Source organism: Leptopilina heterotoma, unplaced genomic scaffold (genome assembly GCF_015476425.1).
Source record: "Leptopilina heterotoma isolate Lh14 unplaced genomic scaffold, ASM1547642v1 Lhet_256, whole genome shotgun sequence".
NCBI classification, from domain to species: domain Eukaryota; kingdom Metazoa; phylum Arthropoda; class Insecta; order Hymenoptera; family Figitidae; genus Leptopilina; species Leptopilina heterotoma.
The window spans coordinates 1015984-1038052 of NW_025110968.1; the positions used below are offsets into that span (position 1 = coordinate 1015984).

General features: G+C 28.8%; 1 protein-coding gene across 1 annotated transcript in view; it reads left to right on the top strand.

Annotated features, from left to right (window-relative positions):
- LOC122503295 (phospholipase DDHD1-like) overlaps nucleotides 1-13831 on the top strand; it is a 264104-nt gene extending 250273 nt beyond the window's left edge. The window contains exons 9-10 of the mRNA XM_043613775.1: nucleotides 12087-12260; nucleotides 13686-13831. Coding sequence (XP_043469710.1) covers nucleotides 12087-12260; nucleotides 13686-13723 — 212 coding nt within the window. The 3' untranslated portion in view covers nucleotides 13724-13831. The remainder of the gene's footprint in view (nucleotides 1-12086; nucleotides 12261-13685) is intronic.
- The last annotated feature ends 8238 nt before the right edge of the window (nucleotides 13832-22069 follow it).

Below are 22069 nucleotides of genomic sequence, written 5' to 3' on the forward strand. Positions count from 1 at the left end.
AGATATTTCTTCTATCTTAAAAAAGTAAGATACTTCTGTAAGTTTTTTAAAGTATCTTAAATTAAGATGTTTCTGTCTCAACAAGATGTTTAGCGATAAGATACTCGTGAATTGTAAGATGCGAAAAAAATTTAAGTTACTAAAAACTAAGATGCATAAAATGTCTTACATATAAGCCCATAGTTAACCTCAAAACTTTTTGCCCCAAAAATACACAGAAAATGTGTACGAAGATACTTTTAACATCTTAAATTAAGATATTTCAAATGACTAAAAAGTGACTACCATAACATCTTAGAAATGACTACCAAAACATCTTAAATAAGATACTTCTTTTTGCAGTGTATAAACGAGGGTCCAACATTTTTTAAAATTAAATTAAAAATTAATTAATACTTAAATTAAATTTCTAAACAGTTGATAATATATGCCTGTTTATTGTAAATATTGATATTTTAGTCAACTTTTCAAAAAAATTTACAAAAAAAAAATTTTTTTTTGAAGTTTTTTCAACATTGGCATATTTTTTAAAAATTGTAGAAAAAATTTGAAATTTACTTAGATTTAAGTTTTATCTTTAACTTAAGACCAAAAGAATTTAAAAATCTTATTCGGTTCGTGAGATCCCAATATACATATATAGAAAATATCTACTGCTTTGATTCAAAAATAATATTTGTTTGAATAATTGTGTTTAATTCAAATATATTTTCTGTTTTGGTTAAAAAAAAATATATTTTAAAAATGTTATGTTTGATCTAAAGTTAAATGTTGATTAGAAATAATTTAAAATCAACCATAAATTATGTTTGAATTGAATATATTATTTCTATAAATGAACCAAAAAATATGTTTGAATTAAACTTAAATTTGTTTGACTGTATAGCAAAGATATTTTAAGTTTGCTTTAAACAAAATTTTTTGAATCAAATAAATCGTTTTCTCAGTGTATTTACAAAAAAATTGTGTTTTCAAGATTGACATGTTTTTGGGCCGTGCGCGTGCAGCCGTACCGGTAATTCCCAACGGTACATAGTGTACGTCCATTTACTTTTTTAATAAATCTTGTACATACTAAAAAATCAATATATACAATAAACAGGCATATATTATTAACTTTTTTAGAAATTTAATTTAAGTATTAATTAATTTTTAATTTAATTTTAAAAAATGTTGGCCCCTCGTTTATATGTACTATTTAGGGGCCAAAAATTGGTTTTTTATTTTTTAAAGTATGAAGTACCCTTTCAATCATCTTGCAAAAATTATATGTTACTTTTGAAATGACTATTATCTTATGTAAAAAAAATGGCGGTGGTGCAAAAAAAATTTCAATAAAAAAATGTTTTTTTAAAAAAATTAAGAAAATTTTTTTTTTACTGACTTTATACTGACTTTTTTTGTTTGAATTTGGTCGACAATTTTTTTTTATCAACTGTTTATATTATATTGTACAAAAAAAATTGTTTCATGAAAATCGGTTCAGCCATTTTGGAGGGAAAAAAAATTTTTGAATTTTTTTGAATTTTTCAAAAAAATTGTATAACTCAAAAGCAAAATTTTTTTTTGAGTTGAAACTTGGTGAAAATAAGTCTCATAATAGGTCAAAGTTATTCCCTAAATATGGACCTAATCCAAGAGGGGGCACTTTTTACATGCTTATACTGCTACGGCCTTTCGTCAAAAAAGCGTGTATTTCACCCTAGCACTCACAGTTTTTTACCTAAAGAGCTGAAAATTGGTACACTTTTGTATTTTCATGTGTAGATTACTGGAAAAATATAGTGGAAATGATTAGAATTGATCTTCATTGCGTTTTGACCTATGCTAGTTCTCTCAATTCTTAGTCTAGTGGACTGGCGTTATACATTTTTATATATTTTTTCGTGTAGATTTCAACAAACATATAGAAAAAATTATCAGAGTTCATCTTAATATTTTTTTTTGCGAAAAACTAAAATTTTTTTTCGTTTTAGAAAAAAAGTGTGTACGCCCCTCTTGGTTTTCACAATTCTTGGCCTATTGGACTACAGTTTTGCTTATTTTATAAATTTTCATGTGTAGATTTCAGGAAAAATACACCGAACATGATTGGATTTTATCTTCATATTTTTTCCTGCGAAAAACTCAAAGTTTTTAAAAATTTCTTCAAAAAAGCGTGTTTTTTACCCTAGCGCCCACAGTTTTTTACCTGAAGAGATGAAAATTGGTTATTTAATTTTTTCCACCTGTGGATTACAGAAAAAATGCAGCGAAAAATATTGGAGTTGATCTTTATATTTTTTCAGCAAAAAAGTAGAAGTTTTAAACAAGGGTACGGAACCCTCGGTTTTAGTACGAGTTCTACTCGCACTTGTCCGGTTTTTTAAATTAGTCGGCAACGACTTTAGTCGAAATATAATGGAATAACTCATATATAATATTTATTATAGATTTTAATTTATAATTTAATTTAAATAATAATAAATTACTAAATGTTTTGAAATTGCTACAACAAAATTTTTACTTAAAAATAATAAAACTTTACTGTAGAACGTTATTTTCATTTATTTATCTAAAGTTGATAATGAAGGCAGAAAAATATTTGACTTTATAATTTTTTAATATTCGCGGTCTCACCGATGCGCATGTGCGCAGGGTACGCAGACAATTTTCCGTCTTGAGTCACATGACGTCCAGTTTCTCTCTGAGCATGTGCTTTTATCGTTTGGTGAATGTCGTGATTGTTTGTTATTCGTAAAAAGTGCGTGTGCGAATCACAGTTTTGTTTCTTAAATGTTTTATGAATATTTGTGTTTGTTTAAAGTCGTTTTTAAATTGAAAAATTAAAAAATATAACGGTCGAATAGAAACCCAACTGAAAAAGTTCGTCTGTATTTTCCACATGGAAATTTACGCAGAAATCCATGAGGAGATTTGAAATCATTCACATGGAAATCCACATGGAAATTTTCTAGTATAGTATAGTATAGTTTATTTGTAATAAAGTGTTACACTGTTTACAAGTAGAACGAAATAAATACAGTATTAACGAGGGAAGAAATAAAATTAAATATATAAATATATGAATGGAACACACATCATAAAAAAAAAATTAATTTACAGATAGGTTACACTCCTTATTCATTAACAATAAAAGATCTCAACAGCAGTGCATTTGAGGTAAAATAATACAAATCATTTATCTTCTGCAGATTAAGAACACTCAACAAATTAATTACATTCTCAACATCTGACAATTCGTTACGGATATAGGAAGACAGATATTTTACCCGCAGCGGCTCGTAGATTGGGCAACGCAATAAGAAATGCTGGACATCTTCGCATTCCCCAAAATTGCACAGAGAGCAAACAACGTCTGCACTCCATACATATAAATTACCCTTATATGATAGTTTTATTCTCTTTGGGTTTACCAATCTTAATTGGCTTATTATTTTAATTTTCCCCAAAGGGTAGTTAAATTTTAAGTAATTTTCCGTTGAGTTCAGTTGGCTTAAAAAACGATAATTAGGGTTATAATTAGAGTTCAAAATCCTATCAATTGACAAACAAATTTCATTGTTAGACCATTTTTTAAGAATATTTTGCTTTTCCCTTTTTATAAGGTTTACATCCCGGAATTGTAGATCCCACAAATGTCCAACACCAATTGAGTCCAGCAACGTTCTTAACCGCGCCGCCCAATGAGAACCAACCGGAAGCGAAGTTTTTGAACAATCCATTTCACACATTCTAACAAAGCAACGTTTTGGCAGCCTTTCCTCCGACATCTCAAGCAACTTTATCCACCAGTTTACAATGCGCTTAAACAATACTACATTAGGAAATGGAATGCCAGTTTCTAAACGTATAAAGTGATCAGGGGTATTCCGTGGCAAGCACAAAATACCCTTAAAAAAACGGGTCTGCACACAGTCTAAACTTTTTAAATAAGATAGAGACCACACTTCACCTGCATACAAGGCTGTAGCATTCACCACGCTACTCAAAAGCGTTATCAAAGTGTGCCAGGACCTATTTTTACTCTTATATAAGATATCACGGACCCTAGATGTAGCTGCAAGTCCTTTTGTCACAAACGTATCACTCGCCAGCTTGAATTTTCCGGAAACAGTAAAAGGAACTCCCAAATAAATACAAGATTTTACATATTCTATTTCCTCTTTACCCCACATTAACGGTTTTAATTTTTTAAATCTTCCGGATTTCTTACAAGGAACAATCTTGGTTTTTGAGACGTTTAGGGTCAAACTATTTAGATCGCAATATTCTTTTAAGATCTTGAGCTTAAATTGCATGTCATGCCAATTACGGCCTAATAAAACTATATCGTCAGCAAATAAAAGCATAATAACATCTTTACGTGAATCAAGCTTTAAACCCTGGGCCCTCTTTTCCTCAAAAAAGAATACTATATCGGCAAGAAATAAAATAAATAACAGGGGACTAAGCGAGTCCCCCTGTAATACCCCTTCCGTGACATCTATAGCATCAGATTTGCGCTGACCAATTTTCACTCTAAAATTTGCTTTATCATACAAGCTTTTCAAGATTCTTAAAATTTTTCCTGAAATACCCATTTGAAACAATTTTAACCATAACTTCCCATGTTGAACTGAATCAAAAGCCCTTTTAAAATCTATAAATGTTATAAATATATAATCCTTGTTTGTTTCCAAATTTACATTAATCAAGGTAGAAAGAGTGAACAATTGGTCAGCACAACTCCTCTTAGCTCGAAAGCCCCCCTGCTCCTCAGGAATAAGAAGGCAGGACTCCGCCCATCTCCCAATTCTTTCTGCGAGGAGAGAGGTAAAGACCTTTGTAATAGTATTGAGCAATGCTATACCTCTATAGTTAAGTGGATCCGTGTGCTCTCCCTTCTTATAAAGCATAGACATATTAGCCTGTGCAAAAGAGGGGGGTACATTTTCACTCTCCAAAATCCTATTAAACATATTAAGCAAATAATGATTCCATTCAGGCGATAAATTTTTAACAAACTCATTGGCTATTTTGTCTGGACCTGGTGATTTTCCATTACTGCATTTAGATAAAATTTTTTCCATTTCACTCAATGTAAATTCACAATCAAGAAGAGGATGAGTAACAGACACGAAGGTTCTGTCACTCAACACTCTTGCGGGATAAACACCACTATAAAATTCAACCCATGCACCCAAGTCTATATCGTTTATTTGATATTGTTTCTTTTCAAATGATTTAACAATACTCCAGAATTCTTTACTACTACTTAAATTACTCAATTTCATTTGAATTATATTGTTATATTCGACCTTAGCTCGCACAATGGTTTGCTTATATTCATCTCGGGATGCTATATATCTTTGCAACAATAACAAATTCTGCCTATCGTTTTTAAATTTTTTATAATTACTGTTTACTTTGCTTCTAGCCAATCTACATACTTCATTGAACCAGGGTTTTCTACTTCCCACATAATTAAAAGATTCTGGCATTTTTTTTACAATTAACATTCCTGATTTTCTAGCACTGTCCAAAATTGCTATTTTCAAATTATCGAAGAGAAGGTCTGGTCTTTCGCTATTGAAATACAATAGTGTAGAGTTCGTCAATCCGTGCAAATATTCAGCGATCTTTGTTCCCTCCCATTTAACAATTTCCATGGGGTAATATTTAACAGGTTTTCTCGTTTCGGGGTAAGTTACAACATTAAGTTCCACACATACAGCAAAGTGATCAGAACCATCCGATATATTTACAACACTCAAATCACAAAATAATTGAATCATTCCTATATCCATCCATACTAAATCTATTACACTACAGCCTATTTTCGATACAAATGTGTAATTAGCAGTTCTGTCTGAGGGCGAGCGACCATTACATAGAATAAATCCCAACGCTTCCATGGCAAGGGTGAGCCGCCTACCTCGTTTTGTTATTTTACTGTCCTGTGAATTTCTCAACTCACTCAACTCCGTATTTTCAAAGATTTCCCCATCAAAACTATTCAAGCAGCCCAATCTCGCGTTAAAATCACCCGCAATAATTGTGTCCGCATTTTGAAATTTTGAATGTTCTAAATTAGTAAGAAACTCATCTAGTGATTCGACACAATAATCATCGTCTGCATTCGGGAACCAGTATATGTTGCCAACATTATAAAATTTATTATTAAAGATTAATGAAACAAAAATCCATAAATTAGTTTTGTCAATCAAAGTAACTTGAGTAAAAAGACCCTGTCTAATTAACGTAATTAAACCCCCGCTCGCACGGCCCCTACTTTTTTCCTTAAGGGCAGGACTTATAAAAGACAAAAATTCATTTAGAGGTTTGGGTAAACTGACCTTTTCTGAAGTACACCAAGTCTCAGCTAAACAAATTATATCGTAGCCATTTAATCTGTTCAACTGCAAATCGTCTAAGTCAAAAATATTTTTCATACCACTGATATTCCAAAATAATATATTTAACTTTCTTGATTTACAAAAATAAACAGAAGCCTCTTGGTCCTCAAACCCGGAAACATCTTCACTCTTCTTATCCCCCTCTACCAGTCACTTTACAAGAGTTGACTGCTCAGTGATTTTTCCATCTTCACCGTTGTTCATTTTCGCCGTCGAAGTATCCTTCGGAGGTATATCTCTTAATAAAAATCCATCCATCGGTTTTGGAAATTTTCTATTTCTTTTATTTTTAAATATTTTCAAAAATAAACATCAAATTCGAATTCTGAGACCCCGTAGGGGTCTTACTTACTACACTGAAAAAAATTTGAGCGCCGAGACGTCTCAGCCATGGTGGCGCTGCTTTCTCTTACTTGTAAGAGCACTGATACTCGCTTTGTGGGATCGCAGCGCACCCACAAGGGGTACGCAGATGTCCCACAGACTGTTGCCCCAGTCTGATGGGCTTGCATCTCTACCACTGTGGGTCACCTGTGCACTAACAGTAGGTACGCAGCGTACCCAAACACAGGTCAGCATATATACTCTTTTTGGGAATGCTGCGTCACTAGCTGGTGCAGCTGCACACCCAAATTTTTTTCAGTGTAGTTTCTGCATTTTTAAAGAGGTTTTCGTTCATATTTGGAGTTTATTAAGAATATAAAAAAATCCATGCGGAAATCCACATGGCAATCCACGCGGATTTCATGTGGATAGTTTCAAATCTCCATATGAATTTCTACCTGAAAAGTCCATGGGAAAATCCAGACGATTTTTTTCAGCTGGGAAGGCTCTTTAAAGCAGTTCAAGTTGTTAATTTATTATATTATACAGTTGACTTTTGTTGAATTAGTGTTGAAAAGTTTATATTTATTACGAATTCATGCTAATGTTTATTATAGGTTATTTAGGAGGTTATGTATGTTCAAGACTTAAGAGAAAAATGTTCAGTATTAATGCCATGTTTATATTATTGAAATAAAAAATTTTAATAAAACCTTTTTAAATTTAACCTTAGTTTTGTGTATTTAATGTTTTACAATATATTTATCATAAATAATCCTTAAAAAACGCACGAGACTCGCATTTCACTCTCATGCATCATGCACCTTTAAGACATGCGAGCGTAATGCGTCTCATATGAGGACGCATCTGTCTGCATCAGTGAAGGCACGAGTGAGAAAAGAAACCTCATACATGCGAGCGATATGAGACGCATATTAATCTCAAATTGGCTAGACATAACTTCTGTCTAGTTTTTTTAATGTTACTTTAAAGTACTCCTAGAAATTATAGTTCTAAGATTGTCGTGTCGATGACACTGCAATAATGTCTAATAACTAGACAGCTCGACTGATTATTTGCTAAAGATAAATTTGTTCTTATTCTTTCCAATATTTTAAAACTTTTCATTTTAATTTGTTATTAATTAAAAATTTAATTAATTTATTAATATAAATTAATAATATTAATTAATAAAATTAATTAATAATATTAATAATTAATAAAATTAATTAATAAATATTTACAATCATTTATAATAAATAGAAAAATTATAAAATTAGTTAAAAATTAATTTTTTAAATTACATTTTAGTTTAATTATAATTTTCTATTAATTAAAAATTTAATAAATTTATTATTATTAATTAATAATCAATTAATCATATTAAATAATAACATTAATTAATAAATATTTATAATAATTTATAATAAATTAATAAAAATAATTAAAAATTAAATTACAGTAATCAATTTATTTATTAATTGTTAACGTTGCAAATTAAATTACTAAAAAGTTATAATAATTGAAAAATCATCTAAAATGTTTTATTACATAGAAAATATTAAAAGTATATGAGGCATTATTTCTGAACTGCCCCAAAAATAAAAAAAAGTTCTTGGATTTCCTTTATACTTTGGAAATATGTTACCCTAGTAGGTACAAGTTACTACACCAATTTACAGGTCCAACCCCCCACCCCAATCAAAAGGGTGGGGGGTTGAAATTTCAGCTTCAACTCGAACATGCATTCTTTAAACATTTGTAGTTTCTACTTAAATTATTCAATTAAAAAAAGTAAGTAGTGTTTTAGAAAGGTTTTTTGTGTACTTTTAAAATATTTTATTTATATAATAAAAAAAAAAAATTTTTTGCAAAAATTTTTTAAAATAAATAGTTTTTTGCAATTTTGTGCAAGTTCGGTAGTTTTTATTTTCTTTTTAATAATCTCAAATGAAAGCTTGGGAATTCCCCTAAAAGAAGATATAAGTCTGAAAATGGGCCGAAACAATTTGCCAAAGATATAGTGTAATGAGTAAAATTTGTCCGTCCGCTCGCGCACTCCAGCGCGATGAATAGTGGGATTTTTTTTCAACTTACTATTGAAAATTGTCTAGAAACTACAAATTTTATCGGATGTTGATGTTCTTGATTTAAAATTACTAAGAGATCCATCAAAGTCGATTTTTGAATTTTTAATTGTTTATTTTTTTCTTGTTACTCAAAAATTTGACAAATTACAATATTTTTAGAAAAAATCATGTTAGTTTTTTTATTTTTCCATTACACATGATCGAAATCAATTTAAATTAGTCTAGTATGACCACCGGACAATTAATAAAGCATAATACAATTTATTTTAATTGTTGCAAACAATGTTAATTAACAAATAGATTACTTCGGACCTTCTTCATAGAAAAAATTGGTTTTTTTGCAGACAAGTTTAAATTTATGTCTAATTTAGTAAAAAACTATTTTACAGTTAGAAATTATCATTAATATTAACAATTCTATAAACAATAATCAACTTCCTTTTGTATTTGTAAACATTTTCGTCATTTTTCAAACTTTAAATATTTATATCATATGTACATTCTTTCAAAAACATAAAAACTTTATGAGCTTAAACAATTACATTTGTTATAAACAAACTTTTCATTTTTAAACAAATAAGTAGCTTTTTTCATTAAACAAAATTTTTTCCTTTTTTTTATATTTACTATCATAAAAAAGAACTCCTTAATGAAATGGGAATACTATAAATTATTCATTTAATTCTAACGAACATTATAAGTTAAGAAATATTTATATTTTTAATGAAGTAAACCATTATTATTTAGTTAAAACAGTTTACATTTAAATGCATATAAATAAATATATTTTTTCTGTGAAAAAAGAACGAAGTTAAATATTTGTTAACTTATAATGTTTATTAAAATTAAATGAATAATTTATAGTATTCCCATTTCATTAAGGAGTTCTTTTTTATGATAGTAAATATAAAAAAGGGAAAAATTTTGTTTGATAAAAAAAGCTAATTATTTGTTTAAAAATGAAAAATTTGTTTATAACAAATGTAATTGTTTAAGCAAATAAATTTCTTAAGTTTTTGAAAGAATGTACATATGATATAAATATTTAAAGTTTGAAAAATGACGAAAATGTTTACAAATACAAAAGGAAGTTGATTATTGTTTATATAATTGTTAATATTAATGATAATTTTTAACTGTAAAATAGTTTTTTACTAAATTAGACATAAATTTAAACTTGTCTGCAAAAAAACCAATTTCTTTTATGAAGAAGGTCCGAAGTAATCTATTTGTTAATTAACATTGTTTGCAACAATTTAAATAAATTGTATTATGCTTTATTAATTGTCCGGTGGTCATACTAGACTAATTTAAATTGATTTCGATGATGTGTAATGGAAAAATAAAAAAACTAACATGATTTTTTCTAAAAATATTGTAATTTGTCAAATTTTTGAGTAACAAGAAAAAAATAAACAATTAAAAATTCAAAAATCGACTTTGATGGATCTCTTAGTAATTTTAAATCAAGAACATCAACATCCGATAAAATTTGTAGTTTCTAGACAATTTTCAATAGTAAGTTGAAAAAAAATCCCACTGTTCATCGCGCTGGAGTGCGCGAGCGGACGGACAAATTTTACTTATTACACTATATATTTGGCAAATTGTTTCGGCCCATTTTCAGACTTATATCTTCTTTTAGGGGAATTCTCAAGCTTTCATTTGAGATTATTAAAAAGAAAATAAAAACTACCGAACTTGCACAAAATTGCAAATAACTATTTATTTTAAAAAATTTTTGCAAAAAAATTTTTTTTTATTATATAAATAAAATATTTTAAAAGTACACAAAAAAACCTTTCTAAAACACTACTTACTTTTTTTAATTGAATAATTTAACTAGAAACTACAAATGTTTAAAGAATGCATGTTCGAGTTGAAGCTGAAATTTCAACCCCCCACCCTTTTGATTGGGGTGGGGGGTTGGACCTGTAAATTGGTGTAGTAACTTGTACCTACTAGGGTAACATATTTCCAAAGTATAAAGGAAATCCAAGAACTTTTTTTTATTTCTGGGGCAGTTCAGGAATAATGCCTCATATACCAATGCTTAAAATCTCTAGTTACGGCACTGAACTGAAACATATGTGCAGTGGTTATTAATTCTCAATATCCATTGCGTTGAACGGCCGAGTGCGTTAAGCGGTGCGACTTTAGTCCAGCGGGACCCGGGTTCGCTCCCCGTTTTACCCCCCAAGATTTTTTCGGTGAAATTGCGTTATCGTTTTAAGGTTTATATAGATTATAATTGTTTATACTAATAAAAAATATTTGTTTCAGTGTTATTGTTAATAATAGTGCATTAAAAAAATGAAAGTTGTTTGAAAACAGTAAATATTTAGGATATTTGAATTTAGAATTTTTTTTTAATTGAATTAAAAATCAAAAAGTAATGTAGAAAATTACATGTAATAATTTACTATTTAAATTATTTTTATATAATAATTCAACTAATTAATTAAAAATTATAAAATATTATATAATTTTTTATTCTATTCCATTTATTATGTATATATTATAATGGATATAGAAATTTTCCAAAAATATTTTTTATTGAATTTCTTTGGTGCTAAATAGAAATTTTATATTAATTGCATGAAATAAATGTGTTAACTACAGTAAATCTTAATATTAAACAAATTTTCAGTATTTTAAAAGAATTAATTTGTCTAGTTTTTCTACAGAACCGTTGACCAGAATTTATAAAGTTGGGCTAGATAATAACTTGATGAAAAAAGCGTGACACTCCATTCCAGTTATTAGCCAGTTGGCTTGTAAAGTAACTAGACAATTTCAAGCGCGACTGGACAGTTCCTTTATAATAACTAGGACAAATTTCTACTAGGGTTATATGTGCACGCAAAAAATAGTCTTTTCTTATTGACCCAACTGGGTTTAATCGAAATTATTTCGGTCCGTGTAAAAAAGACAGGTCGTTTCAACTGATCTAATTCCTTTGCGAAAACCATTTTTGTCTCCCATTGCTATTTGCGCAGGAAGCCGAGCTGTGACCGCTCAATTAGGGAACGTGTGAAGTCAAATTCACTGCATTCTTAAAAGTTTAGTAACATGCCCACAAATTCTGAAGTTGTATTTATTTTAGAAAACCTTATCCGCCTTTGAGGATAGGTGTGTTATAAGACACTAGACTAGATTATTTTTATTTAATTCACTCATACAACAATTGTATCTGAAAGGTTATCCAAAAGTTATCTAATCGTTTGTCTTTAATTTAGAAATCTGTTAATAATTAAAATTAATTACATTTTAGAATTTAAAGATTTTTGTGCAGATGTTGACAAAAATAATAGTTCTTCTGATACATCTAATCGAAATGTTGAAAAAGGCTGGAGCCTATGGAGCATAGTGCGAGCTGGTTGGATCGCAAAAGATGGTGCTTCTTCTCCTACACCAGAAGTAAATTCTTCTTTTCAGCCTCATGAAGGTAAATATTATTTAACATGTTTAAAAATATTTAAAAGATATTGCGAGTGACAAAGCGAATTCTGCACTGAATTCTATAAATATTAATTAAGGGGTTAAACCACTCTAGAGCGTCAAAAAGAGGTTCTAATTTCAACATTTTTTTTAAAGAAAAGTTTAAAAGTAATGAAAAATATGTTTACATATCTCTATCAGGTACACTTTAAAGAGAAAAAAATATACTTTATAAATTTTTTTTGTTTAAAAACAGCAGCTGTACATGTACATGATGGAAACCCTTTGTAAAAATAATTCCTTCGCGGCCGGAAAGGTTTTTGGTACAATTTTCATCCTAGAGCAGAAAACAATTTTTTTTCTATTTTTACATCTCAAAAGCTGGAGAAAGACGTAGGGGATTTTTTTTAAATCCATTTTTGCAAAAATGGTGAACATTTTATGGAAAAACTGAGTTTTTGACTAAAAAAAATAGGCACTAAATTGTTTATAACTAAAAGAATATGCAACATAAAAAAAATCCCCTACGTCTTTCTCTAGCTTTTGAGATGTAAAAATAGAAAAAAATTTGTTTTCTGTTCTAGGATGAAAATTGTACAAAAAACCTTTCCGGCCGCGAAGGAATTCTTTTTACAAAAGGTTTCCATCACGTACATGTACATCTGCTGTTTTTAAACAAAAAAAAATTTATAAAGTATATTTTTTTCTCTTTAAAGTGTACCTGATAGAGATATGTAAACATATTTTTCATTACTTTTAAACTTTTCTTTAAAAAAAATGTTGAAATTAGAACCTCTTTTTGACGCTCTAGAGTGGTTTAACCCCTTAATGTTAATAGATTTCGTAATGTTAAAACTAATACAATTAGATTATTTCTTAAGAAGAATTATCTTTAATTCTAAACTTCATTAATTTTGAAAATCAAAATAAGGCAGAAGAATGTTCAACAAACTTGATATTGGTTCAATTTCAGTTAATCTATTTTTCGACTATGGACATGCCCAAGTTACCTATAAGCTTACAGCAAGCTTGCACCGCAAGTTTTGTAAGCAAGAACTAAAATGTTCTCCTTACTTACAAGCTTGCACGGTAAGTTTGCTGCAAGTTTACCACGCAAGTTTGTTACAAATTTGCACAGAAAACTTGCAAAAAACTCAATTTAATTATTTTCATAAATTATTAAATTGATCTCAGAAATTCAATTATTTTCATAAATTATTAAATTGATCTCAGAAATTCAATTATTTTCAATAGTTTCAATAAAATTCTTTTATTCAAAACGAGTATGTAATCCCCGGTTTCTCGGCGCGTTTTTGAGAGGCAAATTATGCCTTTACTTTAGGCGAGAGAAAGTAGACTTTACCGTCCGCTTGCGCGGATTTATTGTACCACGACTCGAAGGGTGTTTTACCCGAAACACTTGATTTTCCAGTACGATTAATCAAAGAAGTAGCTCTTTCACACGCGTGAACCCAAAGAAATTTTGGAAGTTTACTAGCTGAAAGCATTGAACGAGCCAATTCAATCATCACAGTGCACAGTGGGACCAAACTGCAATTTACTGTTCATAATAGTCTAGAGCCTTCATTTTTTAACCGATTTCACTGAACTTTGTTTTAAATGAAAGATTATTAAATTTGGAAGAGATTTGACGAGGTCGAATCTTAAATTTCAATTTGTTTACATTTATTTTTTTATTGCAAAGTTTTTCAAAATTCAAAATGGCGGACCCAATATGGCGGATGCTTTTTTTTAAATCGATTCAATTTAGCTAAAAATCTTAATTTGGGGGTTTTTGGGGTCGCTGATTACGAATCCGATGTTGGTTTTTCAATATCCAAAATGGCGGATCCAATATGGCGGATGCTTTTTTTAAATCGATTCAATTTGTCTAAAAATCGTTACTCGGAGTTTTTTGGGGTCGCTGATTACAAATATGACGTCAGATTTTTAAGAAATAATTTAATTTTTAAATTGATTTTATATACGTTTTTAAGTAAAGGTTATAAAATTTACTGAAGATTTTTATAGTCTTGTTTTGCCAATTTTATTCATTTAGACTTATTTTGATATTGAATAATTCAATATAAGTGAGAACGATTCGTTTTTGATTATAAGAGCTTATTACATTTGTGAATTAATAATGTAAAAAATTTTGATAAACTAAAAATCTCTTTTATTATATTAAGTTAGAGAACGACCGACTGACCGACTCACACCTCTTTCTATTCTGTCTACACGGAGAGACCGAGATTACTAATTTTTGTATAAAATCACACTAGAATTTACTATTTTCACATTGCAACCACCGGAAATAAGGGGACTTTTTGTATTTTTTACTATTTTCTACACTAAGTCACTAATCCGACAAATGTTCACCAAATTAGTAAAGTTTCTTACTATTTCGTCCAATAGTTCCAAACAACTGTAGTAAACTCAGAAACATTGTGTACGTAAAATTACTATAGTCGTTTGTAAATGCAGAAAGAAAGAGTGAAAGAAAAACTACGGATTTTTATCGCCGGTTTCCCGTCAATTCTTGACTAATGGAGGTAAACTGGAAGGATTTTTACATACACAGACACACACACTCACACACTTATATATTTGTTGGATAAATATTTGAAGACACACACATGTTTATTTCACTTATATGTATAGACGCGGTTAATTAATACACTAATACACAACTGCACGCACGACAACGAATTTCACTGAAAGTATACATCTTTGTTTCCTTATATATTGAATGATGAAAATTTACAGCACTTACGAGAAAGCAGTTTACTTTTAACAACTTATTATAAGACATAGTTCTTGGGACAGAAATAAATGCAAAATTTTTTAATTTATAATGGTCAACTAGCTAAAACAAACGCGCGTGAATACTTTCTGGGCGCAACTGCCATAAGATAAGAACCCTGATTACCTTAAAAATAATGTAAGAAAATAAATAAATGTTGCAATGATTTTAATTAATTGTGCCCAATGCATTCAATATCATTTGAAAAAAATTAACAAATTATGCATAATTTTTACATAGTCTTATATAATAATTACTTAACAATTATTGGAAAATTTTCTGTCTACTTCATAAAATAAACAAATCATAATATTGAATACTATTTCTCATAAACCTTTTTTTTAAAATGGTTTCTATCATATTTTAAATAGTAACAGTTATCGTCAAACAGAAACAATAATACTTCAATGAAGTATTTTTCACACTAATTTTATTCTTTTTTTTAGTACACTGAGAGACCTTTGGGACTGTAGCGGAACAACGTATGTGACAGCAGCTCCACTATGGTTTTGGTGCGCTGCAGTAAAATTTTGGGCGCGTGACAGTCCCAAATGTTGGTGAGCAGCTCACCGAAGTAGTGATAATGCCGCCTTTAGTTTGCAGCTGAACAACTTTGGGACTGTCACGCGCCCAAGATTTTACCGCAGCAACCCAAAAGTATAGTCCTGTAGCGTTCCTCCAAAATGGTCAGTAGCAGCCTATCGAAAGTCTGCTGCTGACCCAAAGGTCTCTCAGTGTAATATTTATAAAATTAAATCTGATAGCGTTCCACAAATGTAAGAATGGATGTCGAAATTTTAACAATTCTAAGAAACATGTTAAACATTCATGATATTTTCGTGTCTTAACACTAAGGGGCCATTCATAAACCATGTAACCTCTTGAGGGGGGGTCAAGCAATTGACTACGACAAGAGGAAAAAATGGCGCTAATACATGTAATAGCGTACTACATGGGGGGAGGGTCAAAATTCTCAAAAAAATGGGGCTACGTGGCTTATGGACGACCCCTAACAGATGATAGTAAAAATTGGAAGTCAATCTGCCACCATTTGCGAAGTTAGGAGTTTATTTTTTTAAAACACCTGTTTTTCTAAAATGTCAACGTAATCTTAATCACGCTTTATTATATTCTTGCTGAACACGAATATCGTATTTATTTTTAATTAAATTCACGTTGTTCCACAAAATTTAGGAAAAATTGAAATATGGGTTCATTGCTCCCCCATGGGTCAAGAATATTTAGAGCTAGTTTGGCACAGAACAATCCTGCTAATGCGACTGCAAATTATAAAAAAATGTTTAATTGTTCTTTTTAGTTTGATATACACAATGGTGCGTAATTATATACGGAAAAATGAAGCTTATTGACCAAGAAATTCGTGGTCGTCTGAAGAAAATTGGTTAACTCTCAGGTTCTAGTTCAGACGAATTCCCGAGTCGAACTTTTAGACCTGCTTACCTCCTTAAAACTGAGGGTTTGTAAGGATGTAATAGGATGAAAGCAGAGTTTATTTGCATTGCAAGTTAACTCTGATTACCTCCTGCAAACCCCTGGTTAGCGACAAATTTAGATGGTAAAAGGGGGAAAGCAGGTGTTCCTAGAACCTTATTAAATACTGCTTGACCCTTACTTACAGAATTCTTTCCTCTCCAAAAACCCTGGAAAAACTGCTCATAGCATATTTGAGATCATTTTTAACTAATTTTTATAATAACTTTAATTATTAATAAATGGCATTATTATTTAATGATTTTTACTTTTTTTTTAATTTAATCGTGACCAATAGCGAATTCATAAATAATGTTAGTATATATGTGGGGATTAATACATATCCATTTATATATTAAAAAAAAAAATTTTAATTTAATATTTGTTAATTAAATTATTTAACGGTGTATATAATCATTAAATTGCATACTTATACCTATACAATACAGAAAAATCGGAATAAACGCAAACCTACGAAATAAATAAAATCTAACGCACGCGAGACTTGAACCTACGACCTACGAACTACGGAATACGAAACTAACGCCCTAACCACTATGCTGCGGAACCTAACTGAACACAGACGCTCTATTTTCAGTGACTTGTTGAGTGATTCAATAAAGCATTAATTGACACTAATACACTACAGCAAATAAATAAATTGTTTAATAATAATAACCATTAAACATTCATAAATTAATATTTTTATTATTATTTAAAAAAAATGTCAAAACATTTCAGTTTAAAATAATATTTATAAATTAATAATAAAAAAGTACATGTTTCGGTAACCTATTCGCAGTTTGAAATTAATTGTTGTTTACATTTTGGTTTCTTAATCTTTTTTTAATTTTTCTTTTCAAATATTTTCAATTTTAAAATTAATTTATTGAAAATCTTCGAATTGTTGCAAAGAATTTTATCAAAAAATTTGATAATAATAGAATATTCCTTCAAAGAATTTCTTTATTTAGAAAAATAACTAAATTCTCGCAAAGAATTTTATTAATATTTTTAAAAATCCTAATTAAATTTTTTTGAAAAATTTCTTTGAATTTTTTTTTAAACTAATGGAGTTTCTTTAATAATTTTAATTGAAAATTTCGAAAGCAATTGAATTTTATGAAGAAGAATTTTATTAAAATTGTATTGAAAATAAGTGATTTCTTGCGAAGAATTTATTAAAATTTTAAGAAATAATTAAATTGTTTATGAAGAATTTTATAGAAATATTTAAAAATCATGAAATTTTTTCGAAAAATTCAATTAAAGTTGTTTTGAAAATAATTGAATTTCTTTAAAGAATTTTATTAAAATTAAGTATATTCAAAATAATTGAATTCATCATAAGAATTTTAATTACTTTTCGAAAATAATAGAATTATTTTAATTCCTTTGACGAATATATTCAAAAATTGTATTGAGCTAGTAATTTAATTCTTATATAGAATTTTTTTAAAATATTTTGAGAATAATTAAATTGTTTTTCAAAAATTTTAAATTCTTGTTGAAACTAAATTTTATGGGAATTTTTGAAAATAATTAAATTCTTTCGTTTAATTTTATTTTAATTGGGTTAATAATTATTTAATTCTTGCAAAGAGTTTTAGTATTTATAAAAATAGTTGAATTATTTCGAAGAATTTATTAAAGTTTAAGAAAATAATTGCAATTTATGAAAATATTTTAAAATATTTGAATTCATCTAAGGAATTCAATTAAAGTTGTTTTGAAAATAATTGAATTCCTGCAAAGAATTTTACTATTTATAAAATTAATTGAATTCTTCGGAAGAATTTTACTATTTATAAAAATAATTGAATTTTTTCGAAGGATTTATTAAAATTTTAGAAAATAATTGAATTCTTTCGTGAAATTTTCAAAATAAAAAATTTTGTAATTTGCAAAACAATAATAAGTTGAATATCTTGTACCGCGCGTAACATTTCCTATTGCGTAAGAATGTGGTAGAAGCAATACAGGGTTTAAGGTTCAATTACGACTTAAAAAGGAGTTGTCAGAGTTAAATAGAACTTACGCAGGAGGAAAAAAACACCAAGGGTTTGTTAGGTGCAGGTTAGAGTTAAATTATACTTACCAGGAGGTAAGCAGGTCTAAAAGTTCGACTCGGGTTTTTATTCAATAATTGAAATTTAGAAAATGTTCAGAACATATTGTTATACTTTCAGATATAAATATTAAATAGTCTAAATCCAATAAAATAAAGAAAAAGGAAATTTACTGATTTTTTATAACATGATCCGAAAAGGTCTTACCTAACTATTCTTGCCCCATCCTCCCCTACTTTTATTCAACATACAATTGAAAAAATATTTTATACAGTTCAAATTGTAGAAAATTAAATTAAAACCATGACCATCGTGGGGCCCTTTTCTTTATAGTATTATTAATATTAAATTATTATTATCAATATTAATAATAAAATTGAAAAAATAGTTTGATTCAATTAAATATTTTATTTGTTTATTATCTATTACTTAGTTATTTTTACCAAATACGCATTACTTAGGTCAAATAAATGGAATAATTCGAATTAATAAATATTGCTTCAAATCAATTATGAAAATTGCTTGATTCAGTAATATTCATGTTCTTTTAATTCAAATATTTATTTGAATCAAGAAAAATTTCTGCTTGTCTGACACCCAGTTTTTGGTTTAAGGTAATTTCAGTAGTTTTAAAAAACTCTTTTTTAATTATTGAAATTAAATAAATCATTATGAAACCTATTTTCCTTCAAAATAGATGTACTGAGCTACATAAGATAATTTTCCCAAAAGATAATATCCTATTCCAGCTTAAAGAACACACTTAAAAGTCCCCGGGTGTCGCACACCCAGTGTGCGGTTTAAGGATGGATTCGTAAGTGTGCGCTTTAAGGGTTACACTACCGTTCACGAGTATCAGGACGATTACATTCGACTCTATGAAAATACATGCCATCACTTTTTCAATCATATCTCGGAAATAAAAGGAGATACAAAAAAAACTTTAATACGGTTAGAAAGCTGATTAAATTTTGCGTAAAATAAGCCATCTTTGAAGCCATTCCGTTAACTATTTGTGGAGTTGTAGAGTGAGAAAGAAATAAAAAAATGATGAAATTTTCTCATCTTTGTCTCTTGACTTCAACTTTTTCAAAAATTTAGAAAAATTTAAATAAAATTTTTCTAAAAACACAGAAATCTTCGTTAGAATTTTAGCTTTAAAATATGCCTTCGAAAATTAAAAAAGGTTAATCCGTCTTCGATATATCATTAAAAATGTGAAGCCGTATTTCGACCGATTGTTGCATTGAAATTCAACTGTGACGACTCGATTCTGGTTTCGCGCAGCAGCAAATGAGAGAGAAAACAGGGAGGGATGAATTCATGCGGGGGAACGATGAACTTTCGAGTTTCTTTATATTACTCGTAAAACATCATTATTTATTATTCTCCAGCGTAAATTCGTCCTTGTTTTCTCTCTCATTTGCTGCTGCGCGAAACCAGAATCGAGTCGTCACAGTTGAATTTCAATGCAACAATCGGTCGAAATACGGCTTCACATTTTTAATGATATATCAAAGACGGATTAACCTTTTTTAATTTTCGAAGGCATATTTTAAAGCTAAAATTCTAACGAAGATTTCTGTGTTTTTAGAAAAATGTTATCTAAATTTTTCTAGATTTTTGAAAAAGTTGAAGTCAAGAGACAAAAATGAGAAAATTTAATCATTTTTTTCATTTCTTTCTCACTCTACAACTCCACAAATAGATAACGATATGACTTCAAAGACGGCTTATTTTACGCAAAATTTAATCAGCTTTCTAACCGTATTAAAGCTTTTTTTGTATCTCCTTTTATTTCCGAGATATGATTGAAAAAGTGATGGCATGTTTTTTCATAGAGTCAAATGTAATCGTCCTGATACTCGTGGACGGTAGTGTAAATCCGTACAATAAAATTAAAATTTGAAATCTACGGGGATCGAAACCTAGGCGTACTTATTTAGCCTAAGACTCCTAACTCTGCCGTTTTGTAAAGAAATAGGAAAAACAAACTACATCGTCAACGGAACCGACTTATTTTATCTAAATATTTTTTTATTTGTTTTCGTTATCTACTTTATTTGCATTAAATACTTTAATTAAATAGGGGAGACTGAGGTAAACCCGCTCATTTTTTCAAATCGGTAAAAATCTAGAAAATTATTCTTTAAATCCAAGTTAATTTATATCATTTGAAAGCTAATGATTTCTATAAAAAAAGAGTTTTTGATTTATCATTTTTAGTTTCATGAATTACAACTATGGATTTAAATAATGTTGTATTTTATTAAGAGAAAGTGAAATGTAGTTATAATTTTGGTTTTAACAAGTTATAATTTTTATTATTTTATTCTTAATTTTAAATTTAAATCTAAGTGAGCGGCTTTACCCCGAATGTATTCCTCACATTTCAGAATGAATTTAATTAAATCTTTTTGAAATCAGACAAAACTATATAATTATGAAGGAGTTTACACCGTAAGCCTTAAATATAAGCCTCCGCGAGCATAAACGGATATGCCTCCATGAGGATATACTTGCGTCTGCGCAAAGTGTTTGCCTGCAGCTGTGTTGTGAAAGAGTTTGCCTTGACAACGTGTTCGCGCAGGCGCAAATATATGCTCCTGGAGGTATATCCGTTTATGCGCGCGGAGGCTTATATTTAAGGCTTACGGTGTAAACTCCTTCTATGTACTTCGAAAATGGACATCCAATAGCATAAAAAAGTTAGCCAAATAAATTAAGGCTCAAAAATAATTATCAAAAAACTTAAAAAATTTTATTTTTATTTTTTATGTAATTTTTAATAATTGTTTAAAATTAATTCGGATAGAGATACAAATTTATCATTTATTAATATTATTTAATATTAATAGTAATATTATTAGTAATTTTTACTAATTGCTTAAGATTAATTCGGATAGAGATACAAATTTATCATTTATTAATATTATTTTTATATTCTTCTATTAAACTGTAAAATTCACTAAAATAACTAATTTTCTAATGGACTCAGTGGAGAAACAAAACTATCTAATTATATTACTTTATTTTCATTATTATACTACAACGGTATTTACATCTATACCGAACTTAAACTTTTGAAGCGCCAACCTTCATAATGTATCTGTTTTTATATGTTATAAATGTAACTCTTAGAATTAGGGAGTACGTATAATGTACGAAAGGGCATGTCCCGTTATGTTATTAAATAAATAAATAAATAAAATAAATAAATTAAAAAAGCAAAGACTGTTTTTTTCTGACACCTCTAAAAACATTTGATCGCCTCTGATTCTATGTTGAATTCATGAAACTAAACTAAAGTTTGTTAATATAAGTTGAATGTTAAGTACTATTTGCAGTACCAATATGAGTTCATAGCGTCAAATCGCTAGTTAGCGGGTTTACCCCAGTCTCCCCTAATGTATGGAAATTATTTATTTTTTCTTCAATATTTCAAATATGTAA